Source organism: Calidris pugnax, unplaced genomic scaffold (genome assembly GCF_001431845.1).
Source record: "Calidris pugnax isolate Ruff unplaced genomic scaffold, ASM143184v1 scaffold123, whole genome shotgun sequence".
NCBI lineage: Eukaryota > Metazoa > Chordata > Aves > Charadriiformes > Scolopacidae > Calidris > Calidris pugnax.
Window position 1 is genome coordinate 857246 of NW_015090876.1, and position 24843 is coordinate 882088.

The 24843-nt window shown below is 42.7% G+C and overlaps 1 protein-coding gene across 4 annotated transcripts in view; it reads left to right on the top strand.

The window, feature by feature from the left end:
• The window catches only part of CARD11 (caspase recruitment domain family member 11), a 49606-nt gene that overhangs the window by 19282 nt on the left and 5481 nt on the right, over positions 1-24843 (top strand). For 2 of the 4 annotated variants that reach the window (XM_014946175.1, XM_014946174.1), the window contains 18 exons: positions 5460-5672; positions 6630-6767; positions 7387-7712; positions 8773-8952; positions 10890-11042; positions 11137-11262; positions 11755-11952; positions 12441-12620; positions 13663-13717; positions 14927-15042; positions 16293-16396; positions 18749-18801; positions 18885-19017; positions 19569-19770; positions 20786-20912; positions 22015-22255; positions 22669-22765; positions 24150-24245. In XM_014946175.1, the coding sequence (XP_014801661.1) occupies positions 5460-5672; positions 6630-6767; positions 7387-7712; positions 8773-8952; positions 10890-11042; positions 11137-11262; positions 11755-11952; positions 12441-12620; positions 13663-13717; positions 14927-15042; positions 16293-16396; positions 18749-18801; positions 18885-19017; positions 19569-19770; positions 20786-20912; positions 22015-22255; positions 22669-22765; positions 24150-24245 (2738 nt within the window). Of the gene's footprint in view, positions 1-1929; positions 2067-5459; positions 5673-6629; positions 6768-7386; positions 7713-8772; positions 8953-10889; positions 11043-11136; positions 11263-11754; positions 11953-12440; positions 12621-13662; positions 13718-14926; positions 15043-16292; positions 16397-18748; positions 18802-18884; positions 19018-19568; positions 19771-20785; positions 20913-22014; positions 22256-22668; positions 22766-24149; positions 24246-24843 lie in introns of those variants that run through there. The other 2 variants (XM_014946177.1, XM_014946176.1) reach the window with 2 other exon arrangements.

Below are 24843 nucleotides of genomic sequence, written 5' to 3' on the forward strand. Positions count from 1 at the left end.
TTTTCTTTCCCTCGTCTGCTTGTAGAAGCAAGATGAATATGTTTCCAGGGCTCTTTGAACCAGTTTGCGCGTGTTTTTTTTCTGGTTACCTCTGTCTCTCTTGTGTTCAGAAAATGGGAGCAGTATTTATGACTATGGCTATCGTCTGGCTTCACTGAAGATGTAGCTTTACCTCACTGAAGCCTTGCAAGTCTGCTAGTGTTTGGGAGTTTTTTTGTACATTTTGTGTAACAGGAAGATTGACTCAACAGAATTGAATAGAATACCTTTGTGTGAAAATAATCCTATTTTGTGTTTAAAGCTTCCTGCTCTTCTATTACTTTGGTATCTCTTACTCTATATTTCACTTTTATATTTTGTTGAAATTGTGGCATTCAGTCAGCTAGTTGAACCTTTTCTATAAAGAGGGGGTTCTGATATATACAGAATGGCTCTTTCCATATACAGCCAATGGGACCTAAACCAGAAACACAGCCCAGACCATTCAACAGCACTGCTGTCTCCAGAGAGCATTCCAAGGCCTGCAAAATATGAAGTAATAAAAATGCACTAATAATAAGTGTTTTTCTACAACCTCCCCATCTTGGTGGTTCCAAGTGTCTTGCAGTCGCTAATTAATGAGTCCTACCTTTGGGAGTCCAGATTTAGGCACCTGTTTGGAAAAAAAAATTCAAGTATAAGTAAACAAATTTAATCTTCTTAATCAATGTTTAAGCCTTTTAAAAGTGGTTTTCAGTACCACAGATCATCCAGCCGTGCAGGCAACATAATAAGAAACTGCTGGTGCTCAGCATTTCAGAAAGCTGGGGGTGCCCATTGAGCTCTCCTGGAGCAAAGGAATATAATTTCCTTATCACACTTTAAACTGTGACTTTGCTCTAAAATTAAAAATAGCTCTAAATCCCTTTGTGGTTTTGTGGTTCTCTGATATTGGAAACCCGTGCGTATCCCTACAAGCAGCTTTTGAGAAAATCACCCTGTTGTTGTACCTTATCATGTGAGATGCTTCACAAACTCGAGGGAGAAAGGGTATTGCCCCATGAAATCTAGAGATACACGTAGAAAGAGGATGTAATAAAATATCTTCAAAATACTGAGGATAATTATATACACGGTTTTAAAGTGCTATTTTCACCTATATTTTTGCTTTAAAGTGTGAAATTTATAGTAATGCTTTTCTAGTTTGTATACGCATATTTAGTATTTAACATCAACTTCTATTCTTACTAACTTACAATTTGCACAAACATTTGTGTGTTGTGGTTCCTTTTTAAATGCTGCCAGTCTGTCAACATCTGCGACAAATGCAGAAGTCCACAACATTAAAATAGGTGACCTCTTCCAAAATGAACTTCCTCCTGCTTTTCAGTATGAGGAAAATACCCTTTTTTTTTTTTCCTCCGCATTTCACAAAGAAATCGGAAAATCAAGAAATTGGAAAACGTAGCTGAAGCCCGCATTTGCAGTCTGCTACACGGCAATTTCTCAGTATTGACAGGCTGACAAGAATTCAGAGCAAGGGGATGCCAGTAATTAAATGGCTGAAGGGTTAATTTCTGCACCATCATTAAACGAATCACAAGAAAGGGAGCTTTAGATGTGACCTGGTGATGAGCACTTTGTAGAAGCCCGGGTTCTGAAGCCTGCAGGCTTTATTCCCTTGATCAGTGGAGAGTGTCACGAACATATGAGAGTGTGGAGTCGGAGTGAGAAGAGAGAACAGCTTTAACTGCAAGGTGATTTGTTCGGTTGAAAAATATAACAAAAAAAATAGCCAACACACAGAAAGATTCATTTGTGTGTAGCAGCCAAGAGAAGGATAGTCCCCGAGAGAGAAAAGGCGATGAGGGGAGTGTTTCTTTTAATGTAAAAAGGCATTCTCTCTTTTATTTGTCTGCATCTACAGGGACCTTTGAAATGGATGGGACTGGCTGAGATTATTACTGGATTAAGAACTCCTGCAGTTAAGAGCCATGTTGTGTACTACCTACTGGAAGGAGCAGCAGGAGAACAATTTTTTAACTGCAGTGGCAATTCTTACTTCTTTTTGGTTAACGTCTGTTGAAGTGAGTCCAAGTGTGTGACTTCACACCTGTGATTTGTAGTGGATGCCATAGTATTTCTATGACACATCACAACTTAGGAATGTGTTAGGTTTCAACTCGAGAGGTGCTGGAATCAGAAACTAGATAATGGTAATAAGGAAAATCAGATGAAATAAGTGATTGCACATTTGTAAACTTTTTAAACCTGTCATTTTTAATTTTGTAATTGGAAACAACTTTTCTGCGCTATCATCGCAGGAAGGAAAGACAGAAACAGGGAATAAGGTCTGTTAAACACTTAGAAAATACATGTGCTGATGAAAATCTTTTAAGAGTAAAGCCACTGATACTACCCCTGTATTGGTTTCCCACTGAGTTTCAGTTGCCATATCTGTTTTCTGATTTCAGCCAATCCCAAGCACTTTATGACCTAGTCAACATGATATTAATTACTAAATGAAAGCAATGTGTGCTCACAAGGAAGGGCACTGCACTAATCCCAGCTGATCACTCCTGTCCCTGGAGCAGCTCCACAAGGGAGCGGAGCTGCCTGGGGGTTACACCCTTAGACCAGTCTGGCCCCAGAAACACAGAGACACAGGAGCCTGAGCTGCAGGAAAGAGGGGAGTCCTGGTCCCCAAAAGGGGACATCAACTCTGTGAGTGAGGAGAAAGCTTGGCCACGCTTCCTGTGGGACCTGCTGCCCACTGCTGCTCTCCCTGGAGCAGCTCCACAAGGGAGCGGAGCTGCCTGGGGGTTACACCCTTAGACCAGTCTGGCCCCAGAAACACAGAGACACAGGAGCCTGAGCTGCAGGAAAGAGGGGAGTCCTGGTCCCCAAAAGGGGACATCAGCACTCTGTGTGAGGAGAAAGCTTGGCCACGCTTCCTGTGGGATATTTCCAAGGTGGAAATCCAAAGAAGAAAGGAGATTCTGAAATTCCTACACGGCAGTGAGGGACCACTCCACTAAATGTTCTTTCTATGGACTTGTCCCCGATAATAGACCGTGCTTAACAGGAGTTTGCTACCAGAAACCTCCTTTTAAAATTCTTAGCCACTCATGCAATATAGTTATTACTTCCCCATTAAACATTATGTCCCCAAAATAACAGTATGGACGTATTATGCTCATACACGAGGGGCTATTTGATAAAGGTATTTTTAATGTCAGGTGAAAAAATGTATTCATGTTGAGAATTACACGATGAGTGAACTCTTCTTTGAATCATTTAATGGAGAAATCCCTTACTAATGTCCTGAGGGAACTGCTGACAGTGTGTAATAATTTCTGGTTCAGTGCAGCAGATTACAAGATATCTTGTGTTTTATGAAATTCAGGCAAGTGCTTCTTTTGCACTCTGGGGTTCATCTGTGAGTTTCCTGGTACTCTCCCCGAAATTAAAGGGCCTGCAACACACCCTTTTTTTGAGATGCCATCAATAGCTGTGGCTGTAAGATGACTCAGGTACTTGTGACCTTCTGCTTTACTGCCTTCTGCTCCTAAAAGTTAAGCTTCTCCAATTATGTAGTTTGTTATGTTCACCTTTGAAGTGAAATACAGTTATTTCCAGAATAAGTGGTGGAGAGTAAGGTTCATGGGAATGTATGTGTACTTCAGATGAAGCTATTTCACCTTTAGCATTCCTCCCACTGCTACCTACCTTATATAGCTTTTTCTATTATTTTACCTTTATACTGTTCATTACTGCAGTGTCATCTTGTCCACACGTAAATACTGGCATTCAGTAAGGATTTCACCCAGTTTGTGAGGAGATCATAACACCAGAGAGATCTCCAGCCATGGCCCCGTGATTCTGGATCCCGTTGAGCACACCTTGGTCTTCCTTGCCCTCTGAGGACTCTTGTCTCTCCCAGCCCATTTAATAGCAGTCACTGGAGTAATGAATTCTACATGCAAACAGCAGAAAAAATGTGAAATGACCGGTTCCTGAGATGTGAAACTACAAAGAAAAGAACTCTGGGGAGTTACTGGATTAGAGGAGGAGAACAAAAGCCCTGGGCTTACTCTCCTTACTGTCCAGAGTATGAGGAACCCAGCCAAATTTTTCTTGTAGAGGTATTAAACCCTAGCGTAGGATTTTGGACAATTTGGGAAGGCCTGTGAAAGCATCAAGTATAGAACACACATTTTTGTAGGGCTAATCTGTATTTCATTGTGCTAGAACATTGACAAATGCATTATTTAGCAGAACAGTGCTTTTGGTTTTAGCTTTCAAAATAAGGAGTTAATCGCTCCTGGCTATCCAGATTAATAACTGGTTTTGCCCAGTGTAACACAGGCTGCTTTGCAGTTCCTAAAGCTGGAAGCTGAGGAAATTCTAACAATGGAGAGAACTCTTCTGGTTCAAGAAAAACAACCTGTTGCTTTTGAGCTCTTTAGTTACTGATTACCAGCAAAGCCTCATAAAGCACAGCTGTCATCTCATACTACCTAACAACTGCACGATCTTCTTATAGCATGGTCTCTGATGGGGTAAAATAACTCTGGAAATAGAAACTTATCTTCCTTGTGCCACCATGATCACAAGATCTTGAGAAAGCTAGAATGCAAAAATGAGACTTGTTTCAAGGGTTTATTTTATTACACAATTAAGAAGGAAAGATTTTTACAGTTTCTTTACTCTTAAGTTCGGTACAAGTTTTTTGACCTCCTTGTTGCCTGCCTTGTAACCTTCTCTAATGAGCTGGTTACAAATGAGGAGCTGGCAGGAAACTGCTTAGCAAGCACTCAGAAACCATGTGATAACATTTGCATGAGTCAAGAACGTTTTCAGGCTTGGGCGATACCGCGCTCGTACTTATCCACTCATGTGGAGAAAGGCAAGGTCTGAACTCAGAAGTACTTGTGTTCATGCCCACGGATCAGTCAATCCTTAGGAGTTAATTATTCTTGTGGTGTGGTCATTTACAGGTGTTGGCTCGTCACAGGTATGCAAGGGAAAATGCAGATTCAAATTGGTGCAACTGAGAGGAAGGAAGGAGGTGGGAATTCAGTCCTTAGCTGCCTGCAGCAGGGATTTGTCTTTGCTCGGAGCTCGGCGCGTTCATTGCCTTTCTTGCATTGCGCCGTGTCCTCTACCCTTCCCTCTAATACGAAGAGGGATTCTCTGACTTGTAGAGACCTTCGTGGAGTTGGCTGAGCTGCAGATTCATCACTAGAGAGCAATATGCAATAGTTCATAGGCTCAAGATAGCACTTCTCCGAACTGTCACTTTGCGGATGAGCTGTGGACGGGCTGCACTTCGGTTCAGGCGGTTTCAACACGGGGCACATCCAGCATCCGTCAGGAGTGACTCTAAGCTCATCCTCTGTGACATGGAAGCACACAAGAGTAACGGCACAGAAACCCTCCTGTTTGATGTTCATTTGCCAATTGTTTCTCTTGTTAAGGGGGAGAGCCAGAGATGGATGACTGCCTGGAGACGCTGAAAGATGAGGAGGAAGCTTTGTGGGAGAACGTAGAGTGCAACCGGCACATGCTGAGCCGGTACATCAACCCGGCCAAACTCACCCCCTACCTACGGCAGTGCAAAGTCATCGACGAGCAAGATGAGGATGAGGTGCTTAACTCACTTATGCTGCCCTCCAAAATTAACCGAGCAGGTAATGATTTTGTGAATGGCTACCTCCGCGTCCCTGTCTCAACGGCATTATTTTGCTAAGTCCGGATGGAGCCTGCATCAAATTACAGATTATTAAATCACAGATTATCAAATGGAAACCCTATGTCTCATTAATGTAAAGGGGGGACTCTGCTGCTGCTATTTTGGTAACAATGATTCTTTACAGTGCTGTGCAGGTTGGTGCTCATAGGGTTCGTATTCCCATCAAAGCCTTGGTAAATATTTCAGTTAGCACAGGCAGCAGCCACTGCCCTTCCAAGAGCAGGTTTCAGCTGTCTTGATGTGCTTCATGGTTTGTCACTGAAGGGTCTGCCGTCCTCACGTTTCAGTACTGCGTCGTAAGGGCTGCACTGAATAATGTGTCTTTTGAAATTTCTGTTCCAGAGACCAATTTGCCCGCACTCCTTCAGAATAACAATCAGGGCAAACTTAAAGAATACGTGGCGTTACTGTAGGAGTTGAGCTGAACTCAGTTCATCAGCCAGGTTTCCCACAGCATGTCGCTGTGGTAGGGACAAAACTTAAGCAAATCTGACTCAGAGTATGTTTTTTATCTCCAAAAAGGGTGAGAAATAGCCAAATATCTCTGACTTAGAGTATGTTTTTCACCTCCAAAAAGGGTGAGAAATAGCCAAATATCGATTTGATTTGGCAGATTCCACTTGCAGAAAATCTAAAAGTAGTGCAAAGTAAGCTTTTTAACCACGGGGTGTAAGGAGGGGAGAGACAAGAACGTAGTGAAGCTTGGAGTCCCCATCCCTGGAGGTATTTAAAAGCCAGGCAGATGTGGTGCTGAGGGACATGGGTCAGTGGTGGTTTGGGCAGTGTTGGGTTGATGGTTGGACTTAATGATCTGAAAGGTCCCTCCCAACCCAGACAACTCCATGGACTTCAGGGATACTGTACTTGCTGACCTGTCACCTCTCTCTGTTTTTAGGGCGACTGCTGGACATTCTCCACACCAAGGGCCAAAGGGGCTACGTTGTTTTCTTAGAGAGCCTAGAGTTTTACTACCCTGAACTCTACAAACTGGTGACAGGGAAAGAGCCTACGCGGAGATTTTCCACTATTGTTGGTGAGTAGAATCAATCCCACAGGAACAAGGACTATCTTGAAGACTGGGTTTGACTTTTTTCAGGCAAGAAATGGAAATAAAAGCTAATCTTGTCTTGGCATCCTGCAGTTCTTCAGTCCCCTTCAGTGCAAAATGTGCCAGCAACAGGTAATGTATAAAGCAAAGGAACATCTCAGTTATCTGAATGAAGCTGAAGAGCTTCAAATTGAATTACAAGAAATCTCAAGAGAAGAAATGTTGGAACAGTGGACTAAATCACACCAATGACCTACACATGAGCATGAAAATTTGAAGCATTCAGATTAATTGTACAGATTCATTTTATAAAGTTTGTGCTATTTCGGCAGACCTGTCAGCTCAGCTGAAACAAGACGAATGCAAAGGCTTCATATTCCATCCACACAAGCTGTATGCACGTATATTGTGATTCTGGTGATAGTGTGCTGTGTAAGATTTGTGCTGTTGCCAGTTAGATGTACACATGTGTATACATGTTGTATATTTGCATACTCTGCAGCTCTGTATGTATTCTGAGACATTTGTTTCTTAGTTCTGCTGATCCTACTTAGTATAAAGTTACTTTACTAGATGTTGATAAGCTGTTCAAACATTTTTTCAGTGGAGGAGGGACACGAAGGCCTTACTCATTTCCTAATGAACGAGATCATTAAGCTTCAGCAGCAAGTAAAGACAAAAGATGTGCAGCGCTGTGAGCTCTTGGCGAAGTCTCGACAATTGGAGGATGAGCGAAAGCAGCTAAAACTGAACAAGATAGAGCTGCTGACCTTCCAGGAGAGATACAACAAGATGAAGGAGGAGAGGAACAACTACAATGATGAGCTGGTCAAGGTGAAGGATGAGAACTACAATCTGGCCATGAGATATGCCCAGCTGAGTGACGAGAAGAGCATGGCTGTGATAAGGAGCCGAGACCTCCAGTTAGAGGTGAGATAAATGCTCTGGGCTGCTTTAATCAGGAGCAGCACTGGAAGATGCCAGTGGCATTTGGCAAAATGAGACCTTCTCTGACACTAGGAAGGTGGAGAGCTCTCATTTGCTTTGCTTATTAGAGGCATCACTGTACAGAAACGCCAACTGCAGTGGTGTTGTTAGTGGCAGATAATTTACATACTTGTAATGGATTAACAGAACATAGCATACTTAAACAAATTTTTAAAACCATAATTCTTTGCTAAAAACATAATTTTAGCTTTTCAGACTCAATAATATCTTGGGGCAATTATCCGGGTTTGCAGTACAGCTGCTGGTGATTTATTCAGAAAGTCTCACATAGAGCATTGGAACAGCTTGAGGCCATTTAGGAAATACATAGAAATGCTTCAAGTGCCATAAAATTCACGCTTGTGTGTGCGTCGCAGATGAGATGGAGTAAACAACTACCCGTAGTGGATCTGGACAGTGAGGTCCTTGGGCATCCCCTGGCACTTATCCCTGTGCGTCCCTCTCATCTCTGGGATATTTCTCCACTTCTAAATCTTTCCTCCAGCCATAATCATCACCTCCTTCTTCCCAGGCCCCCTTCTGCCTGATACGACTTTTTCTTTGGGAAACCCCTCTTTTCTATCCAGAACTCAAAGCCCCTGTTTTTCCCAATCCAAGGAGTCTATGTGCAAAAACACAGTGCGTGGTCAGCCTCCGAAGTGTTAGTTCTGCTCGTGTCTGTCTGTTTATTGGAGGATGTGCCATTGTATTTTCAGTCCAGATGTTATAAAAATTCACAACCAGCCCATAGCAGTTGTAGGTAACAAATAGCAGGCTTCTGCCTGAGACTTCAACACTTCAATTGTGGGCATTCAACACACACACACACGTACACCCAATTATCTGCTGCGTATTAGCATTCACTGTTGAAGCTATTTTTTCCACCTATGACAGTATGTTTTCACCTGGCAGTGAGAGTGTTTTCAGAGCAGTAAATATCAGAGCTAGGGATGATTTATTTCCTTCCTTCTTTCTCCTTTTCACTGCTCCCTGGCTGCTGTAGATTGACCAGCTGAAGCATCGCTTGAACAAGGTGGAAGAGGAGTGCAAGCTGGAGAGGAACCAGTCTTTGAAGCTGAAAAATGATATCGAAAACCGACCCAAAAAGGAACAGGTTCTGGAGCTGGAGCGGGAAAATGAGATGATGAAGACTAAAATCCAGGAGTTGCAGTCCATCATTCAGGTATAAAAGCAGATTGCAATATTTTAAATTCCAGCCACTGCAGCTAACCCCTCCAGCTTGCCCAGATGATGGATTCAGCAGGCTTTGACTACTCCTTGCCTTCAGGCATCCATGAAAGCACCCACTCTCCTCCCAGACTGTCTCATGTAGCCCACATCTCCTCACAGCTTCCCTTCAGGATCTAAGTGTCTGGAGGAGGCTGGGAGAATGGGACAGAGAAGCAGTGACAGCTCCCATGTGTTTCCAGTAAGGGACGGGGAGTTGAGTATATAATGGGGAAACTGGTAATGATGGGCAAGAGGAGGTGGCATGGTCTTTGCTACCGCTCCTCACCTCAAACTCAACTCATACTCCTGTTATAACACCAGGAAGTGTTGGGTGAAACCTCTATCTGAAAAGCTACAATAAGGATAAGCACAAAATTTGGAAAACAGAAGGCTGGTTATATAGCTCCCAGCTGTCTGTAGTACTCCTTGTACAAATGCACGCGTGAGGAGGAGTTCTACACACAAACAAAAAAAAGTCATCTAATAAATCAAGCTGTACATGAGAGATTGGCTCCTTCAAGGTGCAGAGTGCAGCTGTTTCATTGCTGAGCATTCAGCTCCCTGTTTTAGCCCCGCTGTGGTTCTTTGTACCAGTCTGTCACTACAAAGCTGTGTTAAACAGCCAGCCCAGAAATCTCTGCCCGGGATTCTGCGTACCCTGTTTGAGCCTATTGTCATATCTGTGCCAAAAAGTCTCAATGAAGCAGCAGGTAATAAAGGTTTCTGTACTTGGGTGGTCACTAGTGACCAGAATGCCCTATAGAATGCTGCTGCAACTTCCCCAGGGATCTCAACTCACCTTTGTTTGGACAGACAGGGAGAAAGGATGATATCCAGCAAATTTAGCACTGTGTTGCTCTGGGAAGAGTTTAGCCAAATATTAGGATATATGTGAGAGTGCTGGAAAAGGCTTGTGGCATTTCAAAATGACACTTAAAAAGTTATCAATAGAATAACTGCCTCTAGCAGTGCCTAACGACTCTTAGTTCTAATACAAATCCAACTCAAAGGTTGGGAAAGGGTGTAGTATGGAAGGTTCTGGGAGTTCTGGTCCATGTGGAATCTCTTCTGTTAATTGAAATGGTCTTATAGCACCTAAAGAAACAGAGAAATAAGCAGGAAATAGCTAAAAAGAGGATTGAAATTTTCTTAACTGAAAGTATAAATAAACAGAAGGCAGTTTGTTTTAGAAATACTTAGGTATAATTAGAAATATTAGGTAACCAAAATGTCACTGAAATCTCCAACTTAGTCTCGGCATTTAAAAAATAAATAGGCATATTACTTGCTTGCATTTTATCCCTTTTCATTTTCCATTTATGGTCAATTTTGGATGGCAATTTACTTGTTGGAACCTGCTCTGGTAATCTTGTTAATTTTAAATCTGAAAGAAAAAACATTGCTGGACACTATAGAAAATGAAGCAGTGGTACAAGCTACTCCAGGCACGTTTAATATTCTCTGAGCACAGCCCTGCAAAGCCTATGCATGCTTTAAAAATTCCCCTGAATGTTTTCTTAGGCCCTGCTCTTTGGCAAAGGGTGATTTTTTGTGCTCAGTGAGAGCTGATTAATAGAGAGGGGTTTTGAATGCAGGGCTTGGAGTGAAGAATTGTCACTGCATCCAAAATGGATCGAATTATAGCCAGTACAATAAAACAGTAAAACAATTCTTTCATCAGACTATTCTGACAGCAAGACAGCCTTTATTCATCTTTTCTGACACTATTTTAAAATATGAACAAATGTCCATCTCTTCTTCTCCTGCTTTCCCACTGCAATACCATGTTCATTTTCTATTCCTCTTGTTTGTTACTGCGTTTGCTACTTTTCTCCCTGCAATACTATTTTCTCTCTCCCTGGTCTGTCCCTCAAAAATGTCTCTCCTCAGGCTGACAAGCGGAGTTTGCCAGATTCGGACAAAGCCATTTTGGATATTCTGGAGCATGACCGTAAGGAGGCACTAGAAGATCGTCATGAGTTGGTCAATAAGATCTTTAATCTCCAAGAAGAGATTCGTCATGTGGAGGACTTGAGAGACAAGGTAAGAAATGGAAGGATGGAAAGGTGGAATATCTCAGGATAGTGTCCAAAAGACTTGTGAGAGCAGTGGTGGTTTAACGGTGTGTCATTTCCAGTATCTTGAGGAGAAAGAAGATTTGGAGTTAAAGTGCTCAACGCTAGGAAAAGACTGCGAGATGTACAAGCACCGCATGAACACTGTGATGATACAGCTAGAAGAGGTGGAAAAGGAGCGAGACCAGGTACCTAACTGTTAAAGTGGGGAAAATTAGTAGCAAAAGCCTGTATCTCATGTGTGTCACTTCGGGGAATTGTGGGTAATTGGACCCACAATACCATTAAAAAATAAACAGTTACAGGAAATTGCTACTTGTTGGAATTTGCATTACAGTAATTAAACATAGGATAATATTGGGTTGTTTCCTCAGCGTAGCATCTGGCAGGCAGTGCCAAGATCTTAACGACAGCTACTGCGGGCTCTATATTAGTGTCAAGTCATCCCGTTTGCACTCTGGAGCATTTTGCCACCAACCCAGAGGGAGCTGGAAATGAACCACCCTCATCATCATAATTTTTAATGGTACTACTGTGGCACATCCTAGTCCTAATTGCTGTGTTAATTGGTGAATGGTTACCGGTTCTAGAGTCCCCGTTCCAACCACCTTACAAACAAAACCGGCAGGAGAAAGTGTTTGGTGCCCAGGTGCAAAACGGGTTTCTTCTCTCCACTGCAGGCGTTCCGCTCGCGCGATGAGGCTCAGACACAGTATTCACATTGTCTGATTGAAAAAGATAAATACAGGAAGCAGATTCGAGAGCTGGAGGAGAGAAATGATGAACTCCGAATCGAGGTGGTTCGGAAAGAAGCTTGCATCGTTAACCTGGAGTGTAAACTCCGACGGCTCTCGAAGGACAATAACTTCCACGACCAGGTAGGGATAAGGACGACAGACTTGACCTTAAAACCATTTAAGGGGGTACTCATCTAATTCCCTCTGCAAATTGACTGAAAAAAAATAATCTCTTTCTACTAAATGTCCATTTAGTGAGTTCTTGAGTGAGAATTGTGAGTTGTTCAGTACAGGGGTTCAGGTTGTCCATCTCATGCATGTGGCTTCTCAAAGGCTGGCACTCCACAGCTTGATTTTAAATGTAAAGGGAAGGAAGTGAAGAAAGACAATGAATTTCTACACTGGGGTAGAAACCACAAATAATTCTTTTGAGGAATGTGCCCCAGTGAACAGAAATCCCCACAAATGTCACTCTAAGTTACTGATTTAGCTCTGGAGCCACATTCTGTGTGAGCAGAATTCTGACTCACTGCAGTCACAGAAAGTTCAATCAGATTACTCTAAAGGGAGGTCACAAGGAGTTGTACCAAACTGGTCTCAGCAGCAAAGTGTTTCCTTCTGATCTTTAGAGTTTGCCACGGAATCTACCCATTACCGTTATCTCCCAGACCTTTGGGACTTCTAGCCCAAAAGCCAACGGTCAGGAAGCAGATGACTCCTCCACTTCTGAAGAGTCTCCAGAAGATAACAAATTCTTCTTGCCTGATCAAGCTCGACTCAAGAGAAGAGTGAATCTAAAGGGAATCCAGGTGTGTCTTAATATGAGGCTGGAATGATATAGTGCGGGGACTGTTAGAACTAAGAGACATAATCCGTGTTGCGGTCATGCCTCCAAAAGAGCTGAGGTGTAAAGATAAGAACAGATTTGTGTCTGATAGTGAGCCATCAGGTTTTGCCCTGCAGTGATTTGCATCTTGAGGAGCAGATATAATCAGGCTTCATAGACCATTTTCTGCCCCTTCTTCCCATTTTGTGTATTCTCCTTGCTTCTGCTGTTCATTCACATTCTTGGAGCGTTGTCAATAAATTGATTCTTTGCCTCCTTAACAGTAGTGGAAAAAAAAATGACATAATGCCCAAAGCCCAGCACACGAGTAACTGAAGGTGGAAAGCAAGGGACTGGTGGAAAAGCTCACATCAGCTGGAAGGAATAATAGAAAGAAATGGACACAATCTAGAGCAAAATTAACTGCCTAATTTAGAATTAAATTATAGCAATTTCTTTTCAGTTAAAAGTAAGGGGTAGCATGAGTTAGGTCCATGATTTCCCCAACTAGCTGCATTCATACAGGTATTATCTGATGCTATATTCATGAATTGTAAAAAAAAAATACAATCTAACATTTGGGGGTTTGAGCTTCTTTTCCCTTTCATCTGCATTTGAATTCTCCCTGCCCTTCATAACCTTTCTGAGCTCTGACTGGCATTATTACTTATGGCACTAGAGCTGCATTTTTCACATTGCACGCTCCAAAAGGATGCCTGTTGTATTAACAGCTGCCTGAAACCAGTCCCAAGGCACCCACTTCACCTTTTGTCTCTTTGTTCCCTCAGCAGAATCTGGAAATTGCAATGCATCTGGGCCAGACTTCTAAAAGTAGTTAGGCAGCTATTTCTCGTTCACTGCAGTGGCATTTAGATACCTAAATATCTTCTAAATTGTGGGTCCTGTTGTTCGAAGGAGGGCAAATATATTGCAGCATGACAGTGAAAAAGGGGGTGAAACTATCTGGTTTACAGTGTGTGGCAAACATTCTGCATTTGTGTTGATTTTTGTCCTCTTTCTTTTAGATAAATACAAGAGCTAAATCCCCTGTCAGCATGAGCAAAACATCAGAGTTTCAAGGTCAGAAAGAGCACCCATGTCCTTATTCTTTTTCTGTTGCTTTGTCTCATTCACTTAATCTCTTGAAGTTATTTTAACGAATATGCCAACTGGGGAAATTTTTAACTAAGTCCAAGTCAGTAAAATAGACAGTTTCTCTCACAGTGAATGATGTCATAATTTTAAAGTAGCCAAGTGTTCTACCTGAATGTCCTCTCCATCCAAAGATACCTCCACAGACACACAGTGTTTCACCCCAGAGCTTACCTGAATTTTCTGTTTACTCCATTTTCCTTTTAGTTTAAAAATTTTTTGAAGTCAACAGTGTAATACCTGTACTAAAAGTCATTATACTATTCCCTTTTTGCTGTTGGAAAAAGGCTGAAAGGACCCTAATCTAGTGATCATCTAATGAGTTCCTTTGTCCTTCAGCAAAAAGGAATTAATTTTAAATTTAAAGCACTGCAAAGGTTGGGGAGAGGGGGGCTGACCCACCCATCAGCCAGCTGCCAAGTTACCCAATTAGTTGCTGTATACTCATGTTCAAGCTGCTCCTAATTCCTCTTTATTTATGTAACACTGTTCTTGAACCAAACACCATCTTACACAGCACTTCCCTTTTTTTGTCATGTGGGGCAGCAACGCTCACTCTTGTACAAAATACGGTGGGAAACAGGGTTCCTGCCCCAAAATGTTACACAGTATGTTTGGTATCGGGTAATGTGTGATACTGGTACCAGTTTGAGGTGCTGGAGAAGGGAAGGAGCCCACAGAGACATTGACACTGTTCTATCTGGGGCTGCTGAGGGATCCGAATCTTCTTGGTCCCCATTGTAATTATTTTTTTCTTGTAAAAAGAGTGAAATTCAGCGAGCCAACCTTATTGCAGGCTACCAGACCCAGGTGATGAAGTTAAAATATAAATTAATAAAACAGCCCTTCTTTAATTTGTCAAATAGTATTCACAGATCTAATAAAAACATACAGGACAGAACTGAAAGAAAAAGCTGGCAAGAGGCTGTGCAGAGGGGTGTGAATTCAGTGCTTTGCTGGGGAGTGGACGGGGAAGGAAAAGGATCTGGGGCTGCTGGGCACAGGGGGAAACAGCCAACCTGACACGGAAAGATAACCCTAAGGGTTGTTGCAAATCTGTGAAAAGCTCTGTATTGAGATGTCTCTGATGTAATTTTCCCCGGTGTCTGCATTTCTCTGTGCCATCCGTGCGCGCAGCAGTCAGAGCGCAGGACGAAGAGGGGGCGGACGCCAGCAACGGCCGCACGGACACGAGTTCCTCTAATTCCGTTTCCATCAGTAACTCCATCAGCAGCTGCGAAGTCAGCAAAATTGTAAGAACACTTCAGGTGCTGCTTGCCTGTCTGACCGTTCAGAGCTCTCACAACCCAGTATTAGCCCTTCACCAGCATCCCAGCTGTGATCGCATTCAAGGCCCCTGTCAAAGGCTCCCTTAATCCTTTTGATAGAACCATCTTATTAGCCTCTTCCAAAATCACAGAATGGGTTTATGTTTATTTAAAGTTATTTCACAGGTACTTATGACCTCTTGCTGTTTCCTTATGCCATTTTGCTTTTAATGTTAGAAGGAAGTGATTTTCTTTAAAAGCTGATTTGTGATATATTTAAGAAAAACTTCAGGTTGGTTTTGAGTTCTTTAAAGCTTTTCCTGTCTGTAAGTAACAGTGAATGAGAAGAGGGGTGCAGATCACAGCTGGAAATTTGTGCATACCATAGGCAAACCATTTCCTCCCTGCTTGCTGTATCCCCATAATCTCCCAAGGTAGATATTCCATTATACGTACGTGAGCACTGACACAGCAGGACAAGCAGACAGAGAGAGTGCTCTTGCAGAGTGTTAATAACAAAGAACAAAACATCTTTCTAGAACACCGTGAAAAATGCTGCCCCCAGGAAATTAAAATTATATCCAAGAATAGCCAGGAAAGAACTCCCTGCCACTCATAATACGCTTAGCTGGGTTAGGAATATTCTTTGGAATATCTGTTGGATATTTAGATGACTTATGCTGTCTTCCCTGTAGTACAATCTAGAATTCAGTTTCTAATATACTAAATTAATAATTGAATGTATAGAGATCTGTATTTTTCTTCCTCATTCCTACTGCTTTTATATATATATGTATATATATATAAGCATACATCCATTCTTCTTTTCAGTCTGTATTTTTCTTCCTCATTCCTACTATTTTTATATATCTATGTACATATATAAGCATACATCCATTCTTCTTTTCATCTTCCTATATGTCAGCTGTGCAATGCATAACCCACACGTCAAGGGGAAAGCTAAAATTCTTTGGTAAATCAGCCAGTCGTGTGGTCACAGAAGAAGGTACTGTGCCAGCACACAAGCTGTGCGTATTGCTAAAGTTCTGGAATATATGAATATGAATGCTCTCGTAGGTAGCATCCTGCCTGTCTAGGAGCAATTTTTCTTACTGTTGTGTGTGCTTCCCGGCGCAGAGCACCACTGGCACGCTAGCAGGCTAATGCTTCTGTAAGTTAGAGGTGATAGCCCGTTTAAGACAGATAACCTTTCTGTCACTTTATTTTTTCAAAAGCAAACCCTGAGAAGTCGCAACGACAGTATCATGTCTACCACTCCTGAGCCCCCAGGAAATGATTCCATCGTCCGACGTTGCAAAGAGGATGCCCCTCACTGCAGGTAGGACCTCACCGGCCACGCTGGTGAAATACACCCGGGACCTGTAGTCACAAGGAGGTGGCAAACAGGGCCACTGAATGATATGGGGTTGGATACGGATATGGAAGGGACCTCTGGAGATAAGTTCAACCCCCCTGCCAAAGCAGGTCCACCCAGAGCAGGTTGCACAGGAACGTATCCAGATGGGGTTTGAATGTCTCCAGAGGAGACATGTCCTTGTGTGTGTCTCTGCTTGGAGAGCTGCGATTAGGCAGCAGTAATGACTTTCTGCACTTCTCAGGGCTGCAGACCTTCATCCATAATTTTGTCCAAAACACTCAGGAGTCTCTGATAGTTCAGCTGATACAAATACACGCCCTAAAGGTCCCAAGCAGGAGAAAAGAACAAAGCCCAGGCAAATCCATCTAGAAGCAAGCAATACATGTGGAAGATTTAGATCTTTATTAGACCTATTTTTTAGATCTAATCTTTATTAGAATTTCATTTAGATTTGCAATGCTTTTCAAAACACACTCCTCTTTGGCAGACTCCTGCTTTTGCCTCTCTCTCTCTCTGTGTAAAGCTTTGCAAAACAGCTTTCCACTGAGGGCATCCTCAGCTAGTTCTCCCACACAATTTTCGAGGCTGCTAAGGATTTAGGCAGAGTATATTCTAGTCTCCCTTAGGTTCTTCTATATTGTCCTCCAAGCCCCTTTTTAAAATGTGTTGTTTTAATTCAAGATGGAGAAAAAGGGTTGTTTTGTTAATGATTTGAATGCTTCATGTTTCAGGTGCTTAACTTGAGAAGCCTTTGGCATACCTGGACTTTGAAATGTTTGCAGTATATTACAGAATGCAGGAAAGATTACATGGATATTATTCATCTTGTGGGCTTATTTCACCGCAGCTCTGACTGTATCCTGTTCCATATGTTAAGGCATTGGAAGACTGAGCTGTATTGAAATCTGAAATTTTTCCTCATATTAGATGCTCCTTCCCACTGGCATGTGGAAGGAAAAGTTACCCTGGAGCAAGGTCTGAATGTGGCCTTGCTTTATTGAGCTAATAATCACTGAAGTCAAGTATCTCAAGAGCATGCCCAAAAGTTCACTGTAGTGTATAACTTTATAATTAGCCTGCAAAGGTTTTTTAACTTGTTTGTGAACATAATCCAAAATAATTGCTATTTGCATGCCAAGTTGCAGGTTTCACAGTTCATCTGATCTTGATTTGTGTGGAAAAAAAGTGAGATCATAATTGAATATGTAAAAAAAGGTGTATTATTTCCCTGCTTGTGGATGGTGTAAAAATAGCTGATTCTCTCCAGACTGGCTGTAAAAATTCACCCTTCACCTGAAGTCAAATAGGAGGCATATCAGCTCCACAGGAGACCTACAAATCATCCTGAATGGGGAAAACAACAAGCTGTTCTTTCAACAGCTTTGCAACCAAAGGACACACTTTAATGAAGTCCTTCTAGTGAAGCAGACAGATCACTCGCTTGGCCGGACATCCCCAATGTCCCTTTAAAAGCAAAATTTTAGTGAATTTTAACTGTTTGTTTTTAAGGCCAATCATGTAATCACCCTTAACAGGAAGGGTTGTGTCAGTGGGAGCTGAAGTGGGACCAGAGCTCTGGCAAAAGCATGGTACACCTTCCCATTCTGGTACTGTAGGTATCTGAGCAACCATGCAAGGTGACTGGGACCAGAGCTGTGGCAAAAGCATGGTGCACCTTCCATTCTGTTACTGTAGGTATCTGAGCAACCATGCAAGGTACCATTAAGCTGTTATTAAATGCTTCAAGTACTTTAAATCAAGCAGGTAAATTACTCCTTTACTGCTGCACCTCAGTCACTTCCTTTGCCTTCACTCTGTCCATCAGTGAGCTGCTGACATTTTTGATTTATTGTGGAAAAAACCCTATATACAGGGTTATATATACCCTATATAATATATGCAACCATTTGTCACCTGCAGAAGCAGGTGTGGTGTGTCACACGTATGAGATCATCAGTCAGTGGCTTCCCTTTGTCTTCAGCAAATCTTCGTTCCCCTCACTGCTGTTAGCAATTCTTCCTTCTGAATCTTCTTGCTGCTTCACCTGCTTCCCACGTTGGCTGACACATACTGTCTTCCTGCCATCTTCCTACATCTTCCCTTGGCCCACAGGTATGATACTTGCTTGGTTTTTTTGCAGCTGTACCACCGCCTGATGCAACGCCTCCAACAGCTTTCTTTTTCACAGAAAAAGTTCCTCCAGAACTTAATGAAGTCTGGTGAAGTTTGAAATCTGCTGAAAGCTGGAAAGTGAACAGCTGTCTTGCTTTTTTTTTCCTCTTCCATTATCTCATGCTTTGTTTTTAATTCCAGCCTGGTTGAAGAGGACAATGACAGCTTTGTATATGATGCTTTGGAGCTCGATGGTAAGCGACAAACATCCATTTTCCTCTTTTCCCTCTTTGTCGCTTTGTCTAGGATTCATTTTCACTCTTGTTACTCCTTTCAGATGACAGTCATGACAGGCAATCGCATGGAGCTCCTTCGGTGCACTCTTCCTCCTCTTCTCATCAGTCGGAAGGCCTGGATCCCTACGAGCTCGAGCATGTCAGCTCTATATTTAGAAAGTTCTCTCTGGAAAGGTATTTGCAATGCCAGTTTACCTGCCTTAGAGACTGAGGGGAAAGGCTGCTCTAGTAGAGATCCTCCATTTATCTATTAATTGCTGAAAATGGCAGGAATATGGTGTCACAAGCTGTTATTTGACACAAATATCTCACATGCTAAGTCTTTAATTCTGTACGTTGGCAGCAGTGTAACTTGTTGTTTTGGAGCCCTTTCATATCCACCAAACCAATAAAGGTCATCCTAAAATTTCAAAAACTTCCAGGTAGACAAAACGTTCTAGAGGCTTAAATTTATCCTTGTGATCTTGTTATCTTGCTGCAGAGGTTGCCAGGGGAGGTGCTATTATACATCTGAGTTACTCAGTCACGCCAGAGCACTTGGGGCTATCCAGATGCTCTTCTCCAAACCTTAGGGAGTGATGAGAAGGATTTCTTTTTGAGTCCTTAGATCCTAGTGCTTGATACTGCTCAAAGTTTGTTTATGTGTTTCTCTTATCATTTAGCTCTGGAGTGATAGTTAAAAGCTGAGATAACTGCCTAACTGTGACTTCCTTTCATGAACACAGACCTTTTCGTCCCTCTGTCACGTCCGTGGATCGCGTTAGAAACTCCTGCCACGCAATCCAGCGCGTGATGCTGAACGGAGAGAGCCTCAAGTCAGAAATCACTCTGGTTGGGGGTAACGATAAAGGCAGCTTTATTAGCTCTGTGAAGGCAGGATCACTGGCAGAGAAAGCTGGCCTTCGGGAGGGACACCAAGTCCTGATGGTGAGCATAAAATAGTGACCAGTATTGGATGTCTGTCCACCTACATGTGTGCACGCTCCTTCCCTTTGTTTCTTCTTTCAATTTGTATTAATGACAAAAGCACACAACTCGTGCAGGAGAAAATCTGCTATTGACTATTCAAATCGTGTTTACAGTCACCCAACACACACACAAACTCTTTTGCCCTTTATAGTAGCTCTGGAAGGAAGAGATTAGAGCTACTGAGGCTTTCTTTAATGCTGTATGGTATGTTACAGCCCCGTTGAATGGACTCAAATGGGATTTGCTCTCAGTTCTAAGTACTCCCCTGCCTGCAAGGATGGATGCTCATGCTCCTTAGCTTAGCACGATGACTCCTGAAGTGTTCCTTAGAGTGGCCCATCCTGGGACCAGGCGTGTTACAAACAGAAACAGCTACAGCTGCAAAACAAATGGGAAGAAAGGCCTCACACTGTCCCCAGCATCACAGAGGCAGGAGTTTAACAGCGCTTCTGCTAAACTGCTCTTTGCTTAGTTTTCCCTCCATTGCCGATGTTCCCAAACCATTTTCAGCCTCACACCTGCATAGCTGTCCCCAGCATCACAGAGGCAGGAGTTTAACAGCGCTTCTGCTAAACTGCTCTTTGCTTAGTTTTCCCTCCATTGCCGATGTTCCCAAACCATTTTCCTATTAAAATATCTCCAAGGGGAAAGACACAACTCATATTTCTGCACCATCTATTATTGGGAAGCCTTTTTCCTATTAAAATACCTCCAAGGGGAAAGAAACCCACAACCACAACTGATATTTCTGCACCATCTATTATTGGGAAGCCTGGGATTGTCAAAGAGCTGCAGTTCTGCAGCATTCCTAATTTGAGAGAAAATAAATTAAATAATTAGAACATAATCTGCATCCTGGTAGCAAAGTATCTGCCTTGTTTAATCAGAAAAAGATTATGCCACTAAAAAAAAATGATATAATTGACTCAGAGATTGAGCCTGCACTGGAGAGTAATATTTCTTTCATATCTAGTTGGAGGCCTGCATCAAAGAGGAAAATCAGAGTGTTCCCTTGGATACTTGCACAAAGGAAGAAGTTCACTGGACAATTCAGAGGTGCAGTGGTCCAGTAACACTCCAGTATAAATCAAATCACGAAGGTAAGAGCAAAAGTATTTCTAATCTCCCATAGTCCCGGGTCTATTACACTGACTAGTGTGGATGAGAATGACAGAATCAGAATATTCTTTGTATCGGTGTCCATCTGAAGCGTGTCCACTGCTGCTAATTATGGGTGCTCTGTGCCACTGCTCCAGCTTTTCCCTTTGTGACTGAGAACAAAAAAAAGCCCATATGCTCGTCGCTACAGGACTCTGAAGAATTTACGTGGTGGGCCAATAACAACATGACTCACAAAGCACTTTGAGCTTATTTTTATGTACAGTTTTCTGTAATACAATGTGGTGAGCTTGAATCATCTTTATCCAGCTGAAGTCGATTTAGCATTTACCTGATGGAGTTGCCCTGTTTATTACCTTTGTGGCTTTATCTTATCTTTAACAGCTGGAGTTCATGTGTGGTGAACAGAATTTGATTTTAGTGTTCATGGCCTGAAATGATAATTTCAGGTTATGGATCAAAAATTACACTTCAAAATCCATTTTTTACTGGTGTATATAAATTTTCAGGCTTTTTCTTTTTTTTTCTTTAATGCTGGTTATAGAATTTCAGCTGCATAGATCACAGGAAGTGATGTCTTTGATTTTCTTTGATGTTTTCAAAGGTAGGAAAGACTATTGCAATTTTTTTGAGCACCACTTAACTGCAGGTAAAGCATGTTATAGATTGTGGGAGTGCCAATTAGAGCTAATAATAAAGGGAATGGCTTGCCATTAGAATTGGTGGCAGAACTCAAGCTGTACTTACAGGACAGAGCTATAGCTGTGTCTGCATCTTTCCTGAGAAGTTCTCCTTTTCACGGGTCATGTGTGGAGTTACCTAAAAGTACCATCATAATGAGAGTATTCTCACAGATACCAGAGTCATGAGCTGTTTCTGAATCAGTGCCCCATTACTGTCATTAAGGTTCAGGCCCATAACAGTGTTGTAACTGGTGAGTAGCACTCTAGAAGTATAAAACCTCTCTTGGAGGAGCCTCGGAAGCGTGTGCCGTGTGCTTCTCCCAGAGGATGCTCAGGGATGCAGTAATCCTGTGGTCTGACCAGCAGCGATGGTGCTTCACCCCTTCTTTGGCTGCCACAGGTTACCGGAGGCTGCTGGCAGAACTGGAAGAAGGGCTGATCACCTCGGGGGACTCGTTTTATATCCGCTTTAACCTGAACATCTCCAGCCAGCTGGACGGCTGTACCCTCTCAGTGAAATGTGACGAGATCGTCCATATTCTTGACACCATGTACCAGGGGAAGTGCGAGTGGCTCTGTGCCAGAGTCGACCCTTTCACGGACAGGGACCTGGAAAGGGGGACCATTCCCAGCTACAGCAGGTGAGCGTGATGCTGAGGGACCACCACTGAGAGCGGGGGTTCTGTAAACAGGGACACTTGTAACTGCGCTAAGGAAAGAGGTATATGCCTTATTTTTTTGAGATAAAGCCAGGCGATGTTAAACTGCGATGTGAGCTATAAAGCTTTAGAATGGAGACTCCAGGTGTTACCTGAAAGAATAAATGTGGCGTTTCTCAAAAAGTATCATAGGAAAATATGCCATGGAGATTCTTTAATCCGTAACTGCACCGCAGTCCTGCTCGTTATTTTGTTCCTGCGTTTGCTGTGTGGTTCAGTCAGTCCTCACTGCTGTTTCTGTTTAATCTTTTCTGTAGGCACAGAGCCACTGCGGCCCAGCTGCCTTCTGAGTTTCAAAGGTGTCTTGATCTGTGTGATTCCCTCCTTTCTTTCAGGGCCCGGCAACTTCTTTTGGTGAAGCTGCAGCGGCTGATGCACAGGGGAAGCCGGGATGAGACAGAAAGCTCATATAATACCCTTCGGGGGCTCCGGGTGAGTATCTACAAACAAGGTCATTCTAACACCTGTTACTCCACTGCCGCTTGCTCGTTATGTTAATCACAGAATCACAGAATCGTCTAGGTTTGTTATGTTAATCACAGAATCACAGAATCTTCTAGGTTGGAAGGGACCTCAAAGATCATCTTGTCCAACCGTCAACCTCACTTTGACAAAAATAGACACCCGCACAACAAACAAAAAGCATCACCATCACTAAACCATACCTCCCAGCACTACATCAACCTGTCTTTTGAACACCTCCAGGGATGGGGCCTCAACCACCTCCCTGGGCAGCCCATTCCAATGGCTGAGAACCCTTTCTGTGAAAAAATTTTTCCTAATATCCAGCCTGAACCTCCCCTGGTGTAACTTGAGGCCATTTCCTCTTGTCCTGTCGCCTGTGACTTGAGAGAAGAGACCGACCCCCACCTCTCTACACCCTCCTTTCAGGGAGTTGTAGAGAGCAATAAGGTCTCCCCTCAGCCTCCTCTTCTCCAGGCTGAATAACCCCAGCTCCCTCAGCCTCTCCTCATAAGACTTGTAATCATAATCTTATGGAAAGTCCTCTTTACACTCTGTGTAGGTTTGGATTGTCCCAGGCAATTGGCACCTTACATTTGCTTTAGATAATATTGTCTCTGGTCACGGACCTACCTCCTACTGTGAACAAGCATCTAATCCACAGAGCTGTCATGGTCCCATGTTAGAAAGACCTGTCTCTTCCAACCTACCCACTATGGAGAGAAGTGGGATTATCAGGTCTTCACACACAACAGCCCTGCCGATTTCTCCTTTTCCCTCAGTGAAAGTAATTTGATTTTTTTTTTCTTCAGACCCAAGAATTCCATCTTTACATAACTAGTACACCAGGAAGTTAGTTTTAATTACCAGAAGTTATTTTTAGAGCTTGGGAGATGTAGATGCTCCTAACATTTGCAGAGACACTGTAGCCAGTGCTTGCGTTTGGTTTCAGTCAAGGTAAAGTGTCACACATTCCTTCTGTGCTCCAGCCCCACTGCTCAAAGGGACAGAGATCACTGACAGCGATGCCAGTGAAAGCAAAAGCTTTACGTGCTGTTTCTTTCATAGGCTGTGGAGAGCAGGCTCCTGTGAAGGGAGGGATGTGGCAGAGCAGTACCAGAAGCAGAGTGTCCAAGCTTAGGCCATGCGATGGCTACAGTTTCCCTGGAACATTGTATTTGGGATAGATATGAATCAAGCATTATCCCTTCTGTATTGGAAATATAAAATATCTGCTTTTGCTTGTTCTGTTTCTTGAATGCTGTGATTAAAAAAAAACAACCAACCACAAAACATCAACAAACTGAAAAAGAAGAGGGAGGGAAATAAAAATTCCTGTGTTATTTTTTACCAGAACACATTGCAGCCAGAGGAGCACGTCCCACAGAATGACCCGAAAGCCAGCCCTCGCCTCTCCAGAGCAAGCTTTCTTTTGGGCCAAATATTACAGGTGATAAACTTAAAATCCTCAATGTGATGTCTGAAATGGTGGATCTGCACAGCAGATGCTCTCAGGCTATCCTAATTTCCCCAGCAACCTCAGGTACAGAGGTTGTATCGGGATTTCTTCCTATCAAAAAGAGAATTAATATAAGAAAAAGATGAATGGGTTGTGTTTTCTAACTGCTCTTGTGATGTGGGGTGTTTATTTTTAAGAGTCTTCCATTACTAATGAGGCCTGATGAGTCAGTCATGTCTGCCATAAGAGGCTGAAATGTGTTTTGCTTAAAGCAATAAGAACAAATCCATTGGGCTAGACCCAGTCCCCAAGTCTGTGAGATGAGGTTCCATCAGAAAATAGTCCAGAAAATAGTAGGTCAGTGACTCTGAGCCTGACAGAGACTGTGCAGGAGAAGGGTAAAATAAGTCTGGTGGAGGGAGATGGTTGTGAAGATTAGCAAACATACAGGAGGAGGAATTAATAATATTTGGATAGAGGAATAGTTGGGTGGATGGGGAATGATAGTATGAAGCCTATTTCTCAGTATAAAAATGTGCTATTTGAGAGGTTTAAAATCTCTCTGGTACAGCAAAGAAGAGACAGAGTT